The sequence below is a fragment of the Lutzomyia longipalpis genome, chromosome 2 (genome assembly GCF_024334085.1).
Source record: "Lutzomyia longipalpis isolate SR_M1_2022 chromosome 2, ASM2433408v1".
In the NCBI taxonomy this organism is placed as follows: domain Eukaryota; kingdom Metazoa; phylum Arthropoda; class Insecta; order Diptera; family Psychodidae; genus Lutzomyia; species Lutzomyia longipalpis.
This window is the reverse complement of record NC_074708.1, coordinates 20835904-20850372: the sequence shown is the minus strand read 5'-3', so window position 1 is coordinate 20850372 and position 14469 is coordinate 20835904. Positions and strand designations below refer to the sequence as shown.

General features: G+C 33.4%; 2 protein-coding genes across 7 annotated transcripts in view; one reads left to right on the top strand and one right to left on the bottom strand.

The window, feature by feature from the left end:
* Positions 1 to 1365, top strand: part of LOC129789281 (eye-specific diacylglycerol kinase) — a 98324-nt gene extending 96959 nt beyond the window's left edge. For all 4 annotated transcript variants that reach the window (XM_055825950.1, XM_055825951.1, XM_055825948.1 and 1 more), the window contains one exon: positions 29 to 1365. In XM_055825950.1, coding sequence (XP_055681925.1) covers positions 29 to 218 — 190 coding nt within the window. In that variant the 3' untranslated portion in view covers positions 219 to 1365. The remainder of the gene's footprint in view (positions 1 to 28) is intronic.
* Positions 1299 to 14469, bottom strand: part of LOC129789324 (nose resistant to fluoxetine protein 6-like) — a 24215-nt gene continuing 11044 nt past the window's right edge. For all 3 annotated transcript variants that reach the window (XM_055826092.1, XM_055826090.1, XM_055826089.1), the window contains exons 3-10: positions 8870 to 9176; positions 6846 to 7000; positions 6409 to 6741; positions 5715 to 5908; positions 5490 to 5615; positions 4473 to 4821; positions 2157 to 2265; positions 1299 to 2076 (exon numbers count right to left, since the gene is read on the bottom strand). In XM_055826092.1, the coding sequence (XP_055682067.1) occupies positions 2018 to 2076; positions 2157 to 2265; positions 4473 to 4821; positions 5490 to 5615; positions 5715 to 5908; positions 6409 to 6741; positions 6846 to 7000; positions 8870 to 9176 (1632 nt within the window). In that variant the 3' untranslated portion in view covers positions 1299 to 2017. The remainder of the gene's footprint in view (positions 2077 to 2156; positions 2266 to 4472; positions 4822 to 5489; positions 5616 to 5714; positions 5909 to 6408; positions 6742 to 6845; positions 7001 to 8869; positions 9177 to 14469) is intronic.

The window sequence follows — 14469 nt, the reverse complement described above, 5'->3', positions numbered from 1 at the left end:
TTTCACCCACAATCCCGACATCAATTAGAAATGAAGAATTCATCCCCAAAAGACCATCATCGTACGCAAAGAGATACAACTACAGCAAGACACCTGATGAAGACAACCTTGGGGCCAATGAAGAGGATGAGGCAGTAGATGAGGAAGAAGAGGAGGAAGAAAACGGGGAAGAAATTGAGGAGGAGAAAGAAATTACCAGGAGATCACGACGCTGGTAAAACTTTAAATAGTCTCTCATCATTTAATTTAATTTTTGTCATTTACCATAGGGGAGAGCTGGGTTAAAAAAGTCACTCAAGGGTTTAGAAAAAGCTCAAAATATCATATTTCCCAAATAAATCAAGCGAAATGTATTGCTCATTTCTTTAGGAAATTTACTGCTCTACAACTCTTTCTCAGACCATTTTGTTCTATCTAGCTAGGAAATATGATATTTTAGGCTTTTCCTAAACCCTTAAGTAACTTTATTAGCCCCGCCCTCCCCTACTCACGCCAATTTTTTATTCAAAAAGATATTTTTCCCCGAGGAGAGTGTCCAAATAAAGTAACGAAAATAATCAACAAAAATTATACTACAGCGGAAAATTAACTTTTCCGCTCAGTTGAGAAATTCATAAAAATCACAATTGTTCGTTCTGCAGAACAGGAATTTTAAGCGCCGGAAAATCTTTTTTTATTCAGAATGAAAAATAGAATATTCATATATCCCATAATACCTACCACAGGAATTAAACCTCCATCAAAATGTACACAGTGACAAGCATAAAGTTAAATCAAGGAATTTTCGTTGCAGCTATTTTGTGTATAGGAGGTATTTTGTGCTGAAACAGAGGTTTAGTAAATTTTAACATTGATTTTAGGTGCCGAAAATATAAACTCACCACTCCTCTATTAATTCTTATTTTTCATTTGCAAATAAGCTGTGGATTCATTAAAACATTTTATGGAACACAGTTGGATGAAACTAACTTTCATGATTTCACAAAGACGTTTTAATTTCTAAAGGCCTTTTAATGCAGGCTCTAAAAGAGAAATTGAAAAAAAAGGAAAGATAGTAAAAGGAAATAATTTGTCTCCATTTATTAAAAGCTCAAGAGAACATTCTTCTAAAAAAACAATATAAACTATTTTTATGTAAATTGAAAAAAAAACCATTCTGGAAAGATGTAATCAGTGTTCAACAGAGGCCTACCGATTCGAAATTCTGCATATGACACACTCTCCTCAAGGGAACTCTCATCACCCACTGCGAACGAAATAGGATCGTCCTGTTGTGAAATAAATTACATACATCAGTGTAAATTTTACAACAATAATTTATTTATCTCTTCCGTTTGTGACTGTTAATAAAGTAAGTTGAACATTTTTTTTTCTTTCTTCAATAAAAGAAAAGAGACGGGTATAACATATTGTAAATAAATAGAAATATTTACAGGACATTTAAAGCTACTTAAAAGATACATTTTATACACACCATTATATACTATGAATATCATTGGTAAATCAAGAAAGAAAGAAGCAATAATTACCCTAAATATAAATTTTTCATGAACTTTCCCATAAAAAAAGGTTTTTTTCCTCAAAAATGGGATGAGGTTCAGTATAATAATTGATAATTATTCAGACATCTTCTCTATCACACTTGTCATCAGAGAAAATCTTACCTTTAGTATACTTAAAATAATTATATATAACTAGATAGTATGTAAGGGAATGTAGCCCAATCCGAACCTCCGAAGCTTTTATTAGAGTAGAAGAATGATTGAGTGATTTAATTTTAAAGTCCATTTAATGCCCTTTTTACTCCCATAACTTTCTGTATTTAAAGTTTTATCGATATTAAGAAATAATGGATTGAAAAAAGGTGGTTAAAGGTCCAAATTGGGCCACATTCCCATGTAATATATATTTAAATACTGGTTGAGAAGGGGATGCGAACGACCCATGAATTTTTCCTCCATAGAAATGAGGTGAAAGACATTACAAACGGTCAGGCCCTCCCCTGTTCATTCAATTCCTATGCAGATTCCTCAGATGTACTGGGACTATTGTTGGTTCTCTTTCTCTTCTGTTGATCTATAAATCAAATACAGAAATTGCAAATCATTCGCATAAAGGTACACGGGGAATTTTCCATCCCGCATCCAAAGACTTACCACGTTGAAGGAGAATTTTCTCAATACCGTGAATTGGTGATTCAAATACAAGACACAAGATGAGTGCGGCAAGGAATGTGAGGATGGTATGCGAAAAGGCATCACCCAGCTGCAAAAAAAAGGAAAACACTTTATGTGAGAGAGGTCGAAGTAGAAAAAAGTTAAAAGGAAACGAAATTGAGAGTCTCCCCCGCCGGCATGATTGATGAACCCTTTGCATGAACCCCCCCCCTATAAAGTTGTATGTGGTTGCATTGAATGTAAAATACAATCGATGGAGAAAGCACAAAGAAAATTCCACTTCTAAAATCCATCTTATATATGTAATATTTTATATTGCGAATATCTCACCCAATATACGGAGCTCTCTATATAGTGCACATCGTCATATAATTTTTTTTGATACCTATGCACTTTCACACATTTAAAATACCATCCCTGATGCTTGGTAGGAAAAATTGCAGACAGGAAAATTGTATAACGTCACGAAGGTAAAAGCACACAAGTCAATTGATAAACTAGATGGAACCCCTTAAAAAGGTACGTGCTTGACATGAGCTTTTATATAGCTCTCTACTTGAAGAATTGTAAGAGCTTTTACCATCAATTTATTTTGGGGACACATCCTCTTAAAATCGTACCTCCCCACGTTACCCTGATATTATAAATTTCACGTTTTTCCGCAATTGTGAATTATGTCTGGCCGATATAAACTATACTTGAGGATCAAACTAATTATCTAATTATTTATTCAAAAGATTATGTTGTAAATTTATTTTAGATGTATTATCTGTTTAGTGTTGTAAAGCTCCTCTTAAAGTTTATGTACGGTCATATATATCATATCGAGGGCTGCATTGTCTGTGTGAGCTCCGAACCGACTTAGCCGGTTTTACAATGCAGTTCTCGATATACTAGTCAACCCGAGCCCCCAATCACGTGTGAGCAAACTCCATTTTAAGCTATGAAGTGAGGCGTATATTAGTAGGGGCGATGAATAATACGGTACCCCGAAAAATTTTAAAAATAAAAAATCCTGCTTTTTTACCCTTCAGCAAGTAGAAAATGGGAAAAAAATCAATTTTTATGTAGTGGCGGTTATGAGGGGGGTGGGGGCGGAATCCCATGTAACGCTTGCAATTCGTATTGACCCCCTCTACCCCTATACCAAATTTCATCAAGATCGGCCCAGCCGTTTCGGAGGAGTTCATGTGCCACAGACAGACTTTTCAGCTTTATATATTAAGAAGATAAACTACGGTTTCATAGACCTATCAGGGCTAAAAGGTGGGATATAAAAAATTGTTTATTTATTTATTTGATAGGTGAAGGGGATGCCATTATTGCTGATAATTCCCCTGTGATATAAAAAAAAATGAAAACATAGTTAATTTAACTAATGAATAAGTTTATTATTAATACACTTCTAACTATCAATGATTGGTAACGATCTATTGAATCAATTACATTTTGTGTTACACTTTTTAAAATTATATGTATGTTATGGAGATAATTTAGTGTGAAATGATGTAACCCTTATTTACAGCTCTATTTACTAATTTGCGTATTGATTTAACGTGGATGTGTTGTCACACTATTTAACCAAACTTAAACTACTGCAACCACATACATATACCTACCATACATATAAATGGTAGGTATATATAATTGAATTCAAAATATACGAACTCTCTACGGATAATATCACTAAACCCATTGAATGCCATTAAGACTCTACTATTGTTTAGAAAATTCATCAGTTATTCTATGTATACACTAAAAAGTGAAAAAAAAGCCTTTTCAAAGGTCCACATTTCAATTAGAAATCACTGATAATTTTTGCCAATTTATGAAAGCATGAAAACGTATTTCTTACTAACCTAAATTAATATTGCAATTGACTTAAATTTATTGGCAACAATGAAATTAATTGAATGTTAAATCTGCCTTTGTACTATTGATAGCTTTCACGAAATTTCTCATGCAATCGATTACAAGGGTGTTGGCGTCAAACATTAACGCATATATTTCAAAAGTTTTAAAATTATTTTCAAGTGTTAGTATTACTCAAAAAGAATCCTAACACTGTAACACCACCAAACGTGCGCAAAATCGTGTAAGTGAACTGAGACATGCCTGTGCTCCCATAAAATAAGAGGAACATTTATTAAAAAATCAGTGCACTTTCCCAAATGCATCGTACGAAAAAATCATTATAAAGAATGCTCATTTGTTGTACGCGAGCAAAGTGAATGTAATTTGAGTGTGGGAGAAACCCTTTTATGAAAGGTGTGTAGAAAATGCATCACCACTCACCAGATTGAGAACCGTGAGGTATTTTGGTGTACGGATGGTCGTGGCCATATAAAGCTCCACAAGTCCATTAGTCAGGTAGGCGCAGTACGTGAGTCGACTGAAGGGTGCCATAATGCGAGATGCGAGGAATCTGTGAAGAGGTTTTGCTCTACCCGTGACACACACAAAGACAATCCATGATGTGAAAAAGCTCCATCCCATCCTATGCAGACCCGCGTACAATGCATTTCCAATACGTGTAAATTCATAATTGGGATTATAGAAAATCACAATAGAAAACATCGAAGCAGCACCAAAGAAAACAGCTATTGACCAACAAAAATAGTGACATTTTGTAGATATTCTCAGGCTGAAAAGAAACGCAAAGAATACTCATTTATATAAAAAAAAAATCTGTAGTCAAGTTATAAAAACTGCAATTAAGTTTGAAAGAAACTTAATTAGTTTCAATGAAGTACCTACATTATATATAGTGAATTTTATCTTTCATTCCTAAAGGAATTAATTTAAATGAAATTCTCATCTCTTTCATTCAATAAAATTAAAATGAATCCTCTGGGACTTAATTTACGATAGAAAATTATTCAGGTTCATATTTTATCTTAAAAAGAATCAATATCTTAACGGAATACTTGCTATATTTTTTCCATTCCGTATAGAAGCGAGAAAATCCTGGATTAATTAGTACGAAAAACCCTCATAATTTTCCGACTTTAAACTAAATTATTAATTGAGCATGAAAGATACATAGACAAAATTGTTCTAATAATAATAGTAAAAAATAATAATAATAAAAACTACATTTTATCTAAATTTACCTAGCCTATTCTATGTTTATGAAATTTTTCAGAGCTTATGCAGCTGGTCTATTACCGCCTATTATTAATTTACACATAATAGAGCAATTATAGCATTATTTTTATTAACTATTATCAAACATTTTTAACTCGAAATTTGCGAAGGAAAATTTTAATAGTTAAATTAGATTTTCTTCTTATTCTACGTATAAAAACTCACTTCTTCTCTTGCATGTAGTGCACAATGAATCCCGTGAGGAGACCGAAGATGTATGCTGTCGCTCTCATATGTGTCTTTATGTAGTAATTTATGAAGTAAAAATTTTCCGATAAATCGGCAATTTCACTGAAAAGAGCAATTTTATTATTAAAGTTGCATTCTTTCTGGTCGAAATTAAAAAAGAAAATAAAATGAATTTATTAAATAATAAGGAAAAAGGCTCACTCAGCAAAAGCTAGGAAAGTGGGATCCAAATTATTCACGTAAGTCACAACGAAGGGAATGAGAACGGATACTGTGGCAGACACTGCAAAAAGGTAGATGCCAACCTTTCTCCACCGCCACAGTGGATACAGCAGCAATGGGGCAAGGATGAATAGTTGAGTGTCAGCCGCAAGATACCAAGATTGGAACATGCACTGCAAAATGTATTCCACGTTACATTTCAGTTGTATAACACAAGTTTCGGTTGATCAGGGAATAAATGGAACACTACTGAGGCAAATAGCAAAAGCAATGAGAAACGAAACGAGAAGCTTAGAAAGCTTTTTTTTCTCATACAGATTGTATATAATATGGACTCCATGGAAAATGTTGCAGATGGTTTTTATTAATTTTCTTTTTACTTAATGTCATATTTTATCATTATTTCAGCTAAAAGAGTATATTGGTTCAACATAGAAAATGTATGTGGATGGAAAGGAGGGTGAAAATTGCGAGTAAATTTTACATCGTATCAGAGTATTTCTGCGTCAATAGAAAAAAAACAATAAGTGAACGAACATCTGTGGAAGAGTTGAATATGGTATGTAACAATTTATAGAACATTCCTTTCTATAAAAATGATTTGCAGAAGGATCACATTAATTTAATTAAAATTAAATTAATCAAAATGACCAGAATTGACAAAATTGCTCACCAATTTATCATTGCCAAGATAATTGTTAAGGTAGAGAAGATTAATCCACCACGAGCTTGAGCATCGCTCCTGCTCTAGCCCAATACGAGCATCCCACAGTGGGCCAGAGCCGAGCTTGTGCAGCATCACCATGTAGAGAAAGAGCACAGCCATGTAAGCTGGTGTGAGGCGAATATACCTAAAGATGTAGAGAAAGCCGAAATTCACCTTTCCCTTTCGCTTTTCCAACTCCACGAGCAATAGTCTGGCGAAGAGGAAGCCACTCAGCAGAAGGAAAGTATCTACGAGGAGCGGTGAATTGAGCAAAAAGGCATTCTGCATATATTGGCTTTGCTGGTTTTATAGCGGGTAATATAAAACGTATTAGTCAAAATGAGGTATACCTATAAAAAAAGCTATGTAATTTAAAAAAAATATTGTCTTATAGAAGTACCTACCTTCAGAAAAAAATCTGGATTCTGAACTGGTCCACCGACAATGAAAGCCAATGCATGTCCGGCGATTATAAATGTCATAGCAAGAGTTTTGATTCCATTGACACAGCCCAATCCTAAATCATCAGATCCTCTTTTTACCAATTTTATGAGATTCTCTGCAAAATAGTAATTTTTCATTGAGAAAGTCAATCATAACGCGTCCAGTTATAAGAGTTGGTGTCCCACAACGTATAGAAGTTTGTTTATGCGTTGTAATACAATTTGCGAGCAATATTAGTACGAAAAATTGATTTTTTTGTGAAATTCAGCAATTTGATGCATAAAAATGGTCATATCTCTAGTTCTATAACACCTACAGACATTTCGTGACTAGTTTTGGAAAGGTCTTGAAATAAGCTATAATTTGACATATATCTCAACGATTTTCAAGGTCACCTCTAGAACACAAAATGGCGGACTTTTGTTTCACAAAAAGAGTTTTTCGCATTTTTTGTCCTGAAGGAATGGTTCTAGATGTTTTTAATGTTCTAGAAAGTTGTAGAGAATTGCAAAACCTTTAATTTGATACTAAGTTGAGCGAAATCGGACAAGCCGTTCAAAAGATATGGTTCTTAGAACTTTTCAAATTCAAGAATTTTTCAAATGGCTATATCTTCTAAACGGCGACATAGAATTTCTTCATTTTCGGACTGGTGAAAGATATTGAGTCAGGCTACAACATATCAAAATTTAAAAGATTTGCCTAATGGGGATTCGGAGATATTGCCCCTTAAAGTTAGGCAATTTTTGTTTTTGATTTTAGCGCCTCTTGCGGATGTTTTTGGAACTTGAAATGTTCTAGACAGTTGTAGGGCTTCTCAATACCTTTCATTTGATACTAAGATGGTCAAAATCGGTCAAGCCGTTCTCGAGTTATATCGAAAAAACACTTTTTGCTTTAGACCGCCATATTTGCTAAACCGCTTGACCGATTTTTAAGTATGAATTGTTGATGAAAACGTCTCACTGAGCACTACAACATACTAAAATTTCAGACCTCTAGCTGTAAGGGAAGTGGATGACAGTAGTTCAAAATGGCGGACGGCGGCCATCTTGGATTTTAAAAATGCGAAAAAATGAAATTTTACACCCACATTTCTATATAAAACTTCAAACCGGAAGTCTCTATCTGTTACCGTTCTCAAGCTATAAGGCAAAGTTTGGCGCACCGGCAGGACGGCAGGCCGGCCGGATCAAAAATTTTCCACCACCATTTTCGTAATGTGGGATGTCTAAAACGTGCTCATACCAAGTTTGAGCCCGATCTGAGAGGGTCGGTTTTTCCGACGATTACAATACTTGGTGTTGGCCACGAAGTGGAACACCAACTAATATTCATAATTATAAAGCGTAAAAGTGCATGAGTTTTAATCCGAAAAAAATTATCAGGTATTTTCAAAATTTAAAATTTGAGTACAGTAGTTAGGCATCGTTCATATTAAGTGTGTTTTCAATTTTATCTTGTTTACTTCAATAGCATATAAATAATGTAATGTCCTTTTATCTATAGTAAAATGAATTTGAACAAAAACGGAAAAGTTTTAGAACCAATCCACAAAATTTCACGAACATCACATGATATAATTAGTTTTTCTAGACAATGTTAAAGTCAAACTTTGCAAAAATTCCATAAATCTTAGAGCATATCCGGGTTGATTTTTAAATTTTATTTTTTTAATTAAAAAAATTTATTCAAATTAAGATAAAATTTTTTAACACACACACTATTTTATTAATATACAAATGTGCAAATTAATTATTTATCATAGTTCTGAGAACCATGAAAAATTACCCTTTAATATCAAGAATAAAACTCAAGGTGATAATATCTCATCTTCTAAAATATATACCTACAAAAGGCAATATTGCAAAATATCTTATAATAATATAATGTCTTTATATCGTAAACCCGTATAAGATACACTCGGATATACTACACTTCACACTTGATAGTCAAAATCAAACTAATATACTTCCATACCCACCCGTAATTGAAAATGACTTAAGTATTGCACTAAAGAGCGGTGGCAATCGTGGTTTATTGATGTCATTGTGGCAGTACTGGTAAATGGAATGTGCCGTACTTGCAATAACAATCATTACGAACATCGTGAGAACGCAGATGAAGAGCACCTCACTATTGCTGAACTCGAGAGGTCGTTCAATGTGGCAAAATTTCTCATTCACTTGAACTCTATGTCCCACTGCTGTGGCCAAAAATCCTTCAACATCTTTCACGGTACACGAGGCAGGAAGGCAAATGCCCCAATGAACTTGTGCACCCACTCCTACCTAAAAGAAAACCCAAAACATATAGAAATATTGTGTGCTAACTCATGCCATATACGGAAATAATATGGTGATTATCTCCATAGTTTTATTTATTTCACTAAAACCGGAATAATGCGAAAGAACCACAAATTAAGAGATTTTGATTAAATTTAATTTGACTACTTTTGGGAGGGCGCGCTACCTTCAAAATTCCATAAGTCTTTGCAAAAATATACACAAAATAGCCGGAGTCATGGCTAAATCCATTTGATTTGTATGCTCACGGGAATTACCTGAGAGATTAAAATAACTTTCACGAACTTACCCGTGATCGGTTGCGTGCAGATGTTGCGGGAACTCTGTAGCCCTCGATGCTAACATCCGCTAGGCAATATTGAGCTTGAATGTGACGATGGTCTGAGTCGGCAGGTGATACAATTGTCACGCACTCATCAAAATCACCAAACTGATACACATCCCCAAAGTAAATTCCAACTGGTACCTTCACGGAAGCATCGAGCACTGAATAAGAAAATAATATGCAATATATTTTACAACATTCCTCATATATTAGTTTATTTTCTCCACAAATGAAAGGTACATTTTTTTTTAATCTCATTCAGTTGATCATTTAATTATAAAAAAAAATATGATGAACAATGATTTTAGAGACATTTTTTAACACAAGCAAATTTATTGAAGACAGAAAAGAACTTAAACAATTAAGTCTATGTGTGCTTATAATAGTGACGAATGGAGAATTTATGTATAACCCATTGAGTTCTTTCTGTCGCATGTATAAATAATGTGAACGTCATTTAAAATGACGAAAACTTATTAAAGAGAGTAATGACTCTGTATCAAAATAATCATCTAAAATTTATTCATTCATTTGCATTTCCATGTACATAGTTTCCTATCTTTACTACGCACATTCATGTTGATGCTCATTTAAATATTGATTTACCTAAAACTTTAGTTTGCCCATACATCAGCAATATATGGGACGTTAGCTTGTAAAAAGAAAATTTTATACTCTGCTTGATTTGTGATGAAATACTGTTGGTTCATCAATTGACGTCACATTTTAAATGAATGAACATGCGCTATTTTTTGGATTTTCTCTTTAATATTTTCTGAATATAATAGCTTTGTCGTCACCGATTTCCAATGAAATAGGTATTGTATGTTACATTCGTATGTAATATAACATCAAATTGAAGTCTAAATAAATTGAGAATGGTCTACGGTTGATTAATTTTGGATCTCGTTTGATTTTGATCAAGTTCAGATTTTCTCATAGATAGTAGGCTTTCTTAGCACACGCAATTTAATGCGTGAACTACAATTATTGATTGAATCTCACATAAATTAAGCCAGTTGATTTAATTTTATATAAAACATTATACAATATAGGGGAGACCGGGGTTAAAAAAAGTCACTTAAAGGTTTAGAAAAAGCTCAAAATATCATATTTCCTAAATAGATAAAGCGAAATAGTTCATTTCTTTAGAAAATTTACTGCCCTACAACTCTTTCTCAGACCATTTTGTTCTATCTAGCTAAAAAATATGATATTTTAGGCTTTTTCAAAACCCTTAAGTGACTTTTTTAGTCCCGCCCTCCCCTACAGGCTTCGAATCAAATAAAAATACTATATAGAATTTAAGAAACACTACACAAAACGAAAAATGATTTAAAAATCATTAATTTCGGGTATGCATATATGTACATAAATTAAATTAATTGATAGGTAAGGTACCATGAACGGAATCATTTTCGTTGCATTCTATTTCACTTTTTTTAAATGAATAATACGTCGAAAACAAAACTATTATGGCTATAATAAAAATGTGCTTATAAGAAAAATTAAATGTTTTCTAAGAGAATATTTTTTATTGCATTTATTTGTATAGATCCTTATATTATAAAGCTTATTAACTAAATTTGCATATTTTTCTCCGAAATTTACGCAATCCAAATTTTACGATACATTATGTTTTTCAATTTTCGTAGGTTTTAGTAGATATAGGTAATATTACTTCATTTTTTTATTTCATTTGCTGAGGGAAAAGACATGAATATTTTTGATATTAAAATTTCAATGCTAAATTTAAATAGTTGCGCGATTGTTGGCTTTTTGGGTGACATGACGTGGATGGTAAAAATTGCATATGCAGTTGCTGCAATGTTAAAAGTGAATGGATCGCTGCTGGTTTGATTGTCTTGTTTACGACGTAGAGACTGAAAAGGTCCGAGTGCCAAACTTTTTCTGTGCACACCACGATATCTTCAAGATTCGCTGAAGGCCACGTGGAATTATAATGTTTTATATGTCTCGGTATTGCATAAGTTATAATTTTCGAAAAAGATTAATTCGCTTTAAAATTTTACTTTCAGATGAAAGTTATCTCACCATATTATGTGTTTTATATGCATGACTTATTTCTCTCACGCATTTTTACGCGTGCTTCATTTCACTTTATGTAGATCTATTGCTCCCGCGATCTATTGACCCAGTAAGAGACATTGACAAATGCATAAAAATGTTTTTATTTTTTTTTCTTGAAAAAGAATTAATTCATGTTTTTTTTTTAAATTTAACTTAATAAGGATGATGGAAATGAAATATACATACATATTTAGCTGACTGAGAAAAAAATTAGCAGATTAAAATGATTTTTTTTGTAATGTAAAACTAAAACTTCAGACACATTTAATTATCTTGACTCTTATATTGCAAAATTAACCTCAAAATATTTTTTTTATTATGACGAAGTGGATTTCACTAGTTTACCAGATTATTTTAAAGTTTTTTTATGTGCATTTTATTCGCTAAAATATTCGATTGTGTGAAAAGGAAATATCGGAAATCAATAAATACCATGCATTATACCTACTCATTATTCTTCATCTATCTCTTACATACGGTATTCCATGTTCAATGTACAAATCGAGGGCGAAACAAGAAAAAGGCGTAAGTCCAATTTTTTCGATTTTCGTTTTTTGGGTGATATATTATTAATTTTTTAAGCGGAATCGACTGGTATAATTATTTTTGCGAAATTCGCAATAGTTTTTTTTATCATCAATTATCATTTTTGCCATTATCGCGAAACCCGGCCGGAATCGCGAAGAAAAAAGTGTCGCATCAGAAGAGTTTCAGTACTCGTGGCACATACGTATATACAAGGGTTTACACTAGAATAAAAATCATAATAATTCAAAAGAGTTTATTAAGTATTTTTAATTAGAATTAAATGGGGAGAAAACCAATAATTAATATGGCAAAAAAAAACAAAATGGCGACTAACTTTCCCTTCGTAATATCTCGCCTTCTACTATAGGTAGAAGGCTGAAATTTGGAAATTTGGAAGTTTTTCACAGGAATTGCGGTCACTTCGCATTCACAGAAGAATAAAAATCATTCTTAATTTAAAAACTGAAAAAAAGAAAATAAAGCTTTTTTTCTCAAAAAAATTACTGATTATTTTTAAAGGGTTTCTTTTCTTTCTTCTTTAAAATATCTTTAAAAATATTAAATAAAAATAATTCTAAATTGAAAATTTAAATAAAAAAAGAAACCCATTTTTGAATCAAAAAATTCACTAATTATTTTTAATTGTCTAGAAATTTTATTAAAATTAAATTAATTTCCCATATAAATTGTATGGTAGAGCGCGCCTTTTTAGTGAGAGACATTTTTCGTGAGAGAACGAGCGCACACACAAACATCTATGCGTGCTGCTCTTTCTCATCGCTGCGTGCGCGACGTGCGCCGATAAGCGCACGACAGAGCTGCCATGGAAACCGAAGACCACACAGATGTGCGCATGCTCATGTGTGTGTGTGTTTCTCCACCCCGTGAGCGGGGTTGTAGGCAGGCTTAATAAAAATTGCGCTTCTCTGCTGTTAGCGAGAGGTTGAGAGACGTGTAGCGTAGCCGTTTTCGGATACTAAGGTCGCGATATCAAGTCTTACCATTGTCAATGATTTATTTTTTTTCCACTAAATATTTTTTTTTATTTCTCCAATCATTTTAAATAATTTTTTCGATGATAAGTTATTTTGGAAACTCTACAGGAACAAAATATAGATGGCCGCCATACTAGTTTTGAGATTTTTTTTCATTTTTCAAGAAAATTTAATGACGAACTATTTTGTATAGTACGGATTGGCTTCATATTTTTACCAAAAATTCTTTATGGTAATAGAAGACTAATTTCCAAAAAAATAATACCGGAGATGGCCTAGAAATATTATTAAAATTAAAAATAAAATTAATTTCCCATATAAATTGTGTGGGAGCGCCTTTTCACAGTGAGAGACATTTTTCGAGAGAGCGAGCGCGCACACAAAAAAATCTAAGCGTGCTGCTCTTTCTCATCGCTGCGTGCGCGACGTGCGGCGATTAGCGCACGACAGAGTTGCCAAGGGAACCGAAAACCACACACATGTGCGCATGCTCATGTGTGTGTGTGTATTTCTTCACCCCATGAGCGGGGTCGTAGGCAGCTTTAGTAAAAAGTTCGCTTATTTGCTCTTAGCGGAATGTTGGGAGACGTGTAGGGTAGCCGTTTTCGGATACTAAGGTCGCGATATCAAATCTTACCAATGTCAATGATTTCTTTTTTTTTTCCACTAAATATTTTTTTTATTTCCCCAATCATTTTAAATAAATTTTTTGAAGCTAAACTACTAATTAGTTGGTGTTCCACTTCGTGGCCAACACCAAGTATTGTAATCGTCGGATTTTCCGACCACCTCAGATCGGGCTCAAACTTAGTATGAGCACGTTTTAGACAACCCACATTCCAAAAATGGTGGACAATTTTTGATGTGCGCCAAACTTTGCTTAATATCTCGAGAACGGTAAAAGATAGAGCCCTCGGGTTTGAAGTTTTTTTCGAAATGTGGGTGTAAAATTTCATTTTTTTTACATTTTCAAAATTCAAGATGGCCGCCGTCTGCCATTTTAAACTACTGTCAACCACTTACCTTATAGCTAGCGGTCTGAAATTTTAGTATGTTGTAGAGCTCAGTGAGTCGTTTTCATCGATAATTCATACATGAAAATCGGTCAAGCCGTTTAGCAAATATGGCGGCCTAAAGCAAAAAGTGTTTTTTCGACATAACTCGAGAACGGCTTGACCGATTTTGACCAACTCAAGCTCAAATGAAAGGTTTCAAGAAGCCCTACAACTGTTTAGAACATTCCAAGTTCCAAAAACATCCGCAAGAGGCGCTAAAAACAAAAACTAAAATTGCCTAACTTTAAGGGGCAATATCTCCGAATCCTCATTAGGCAAATCTT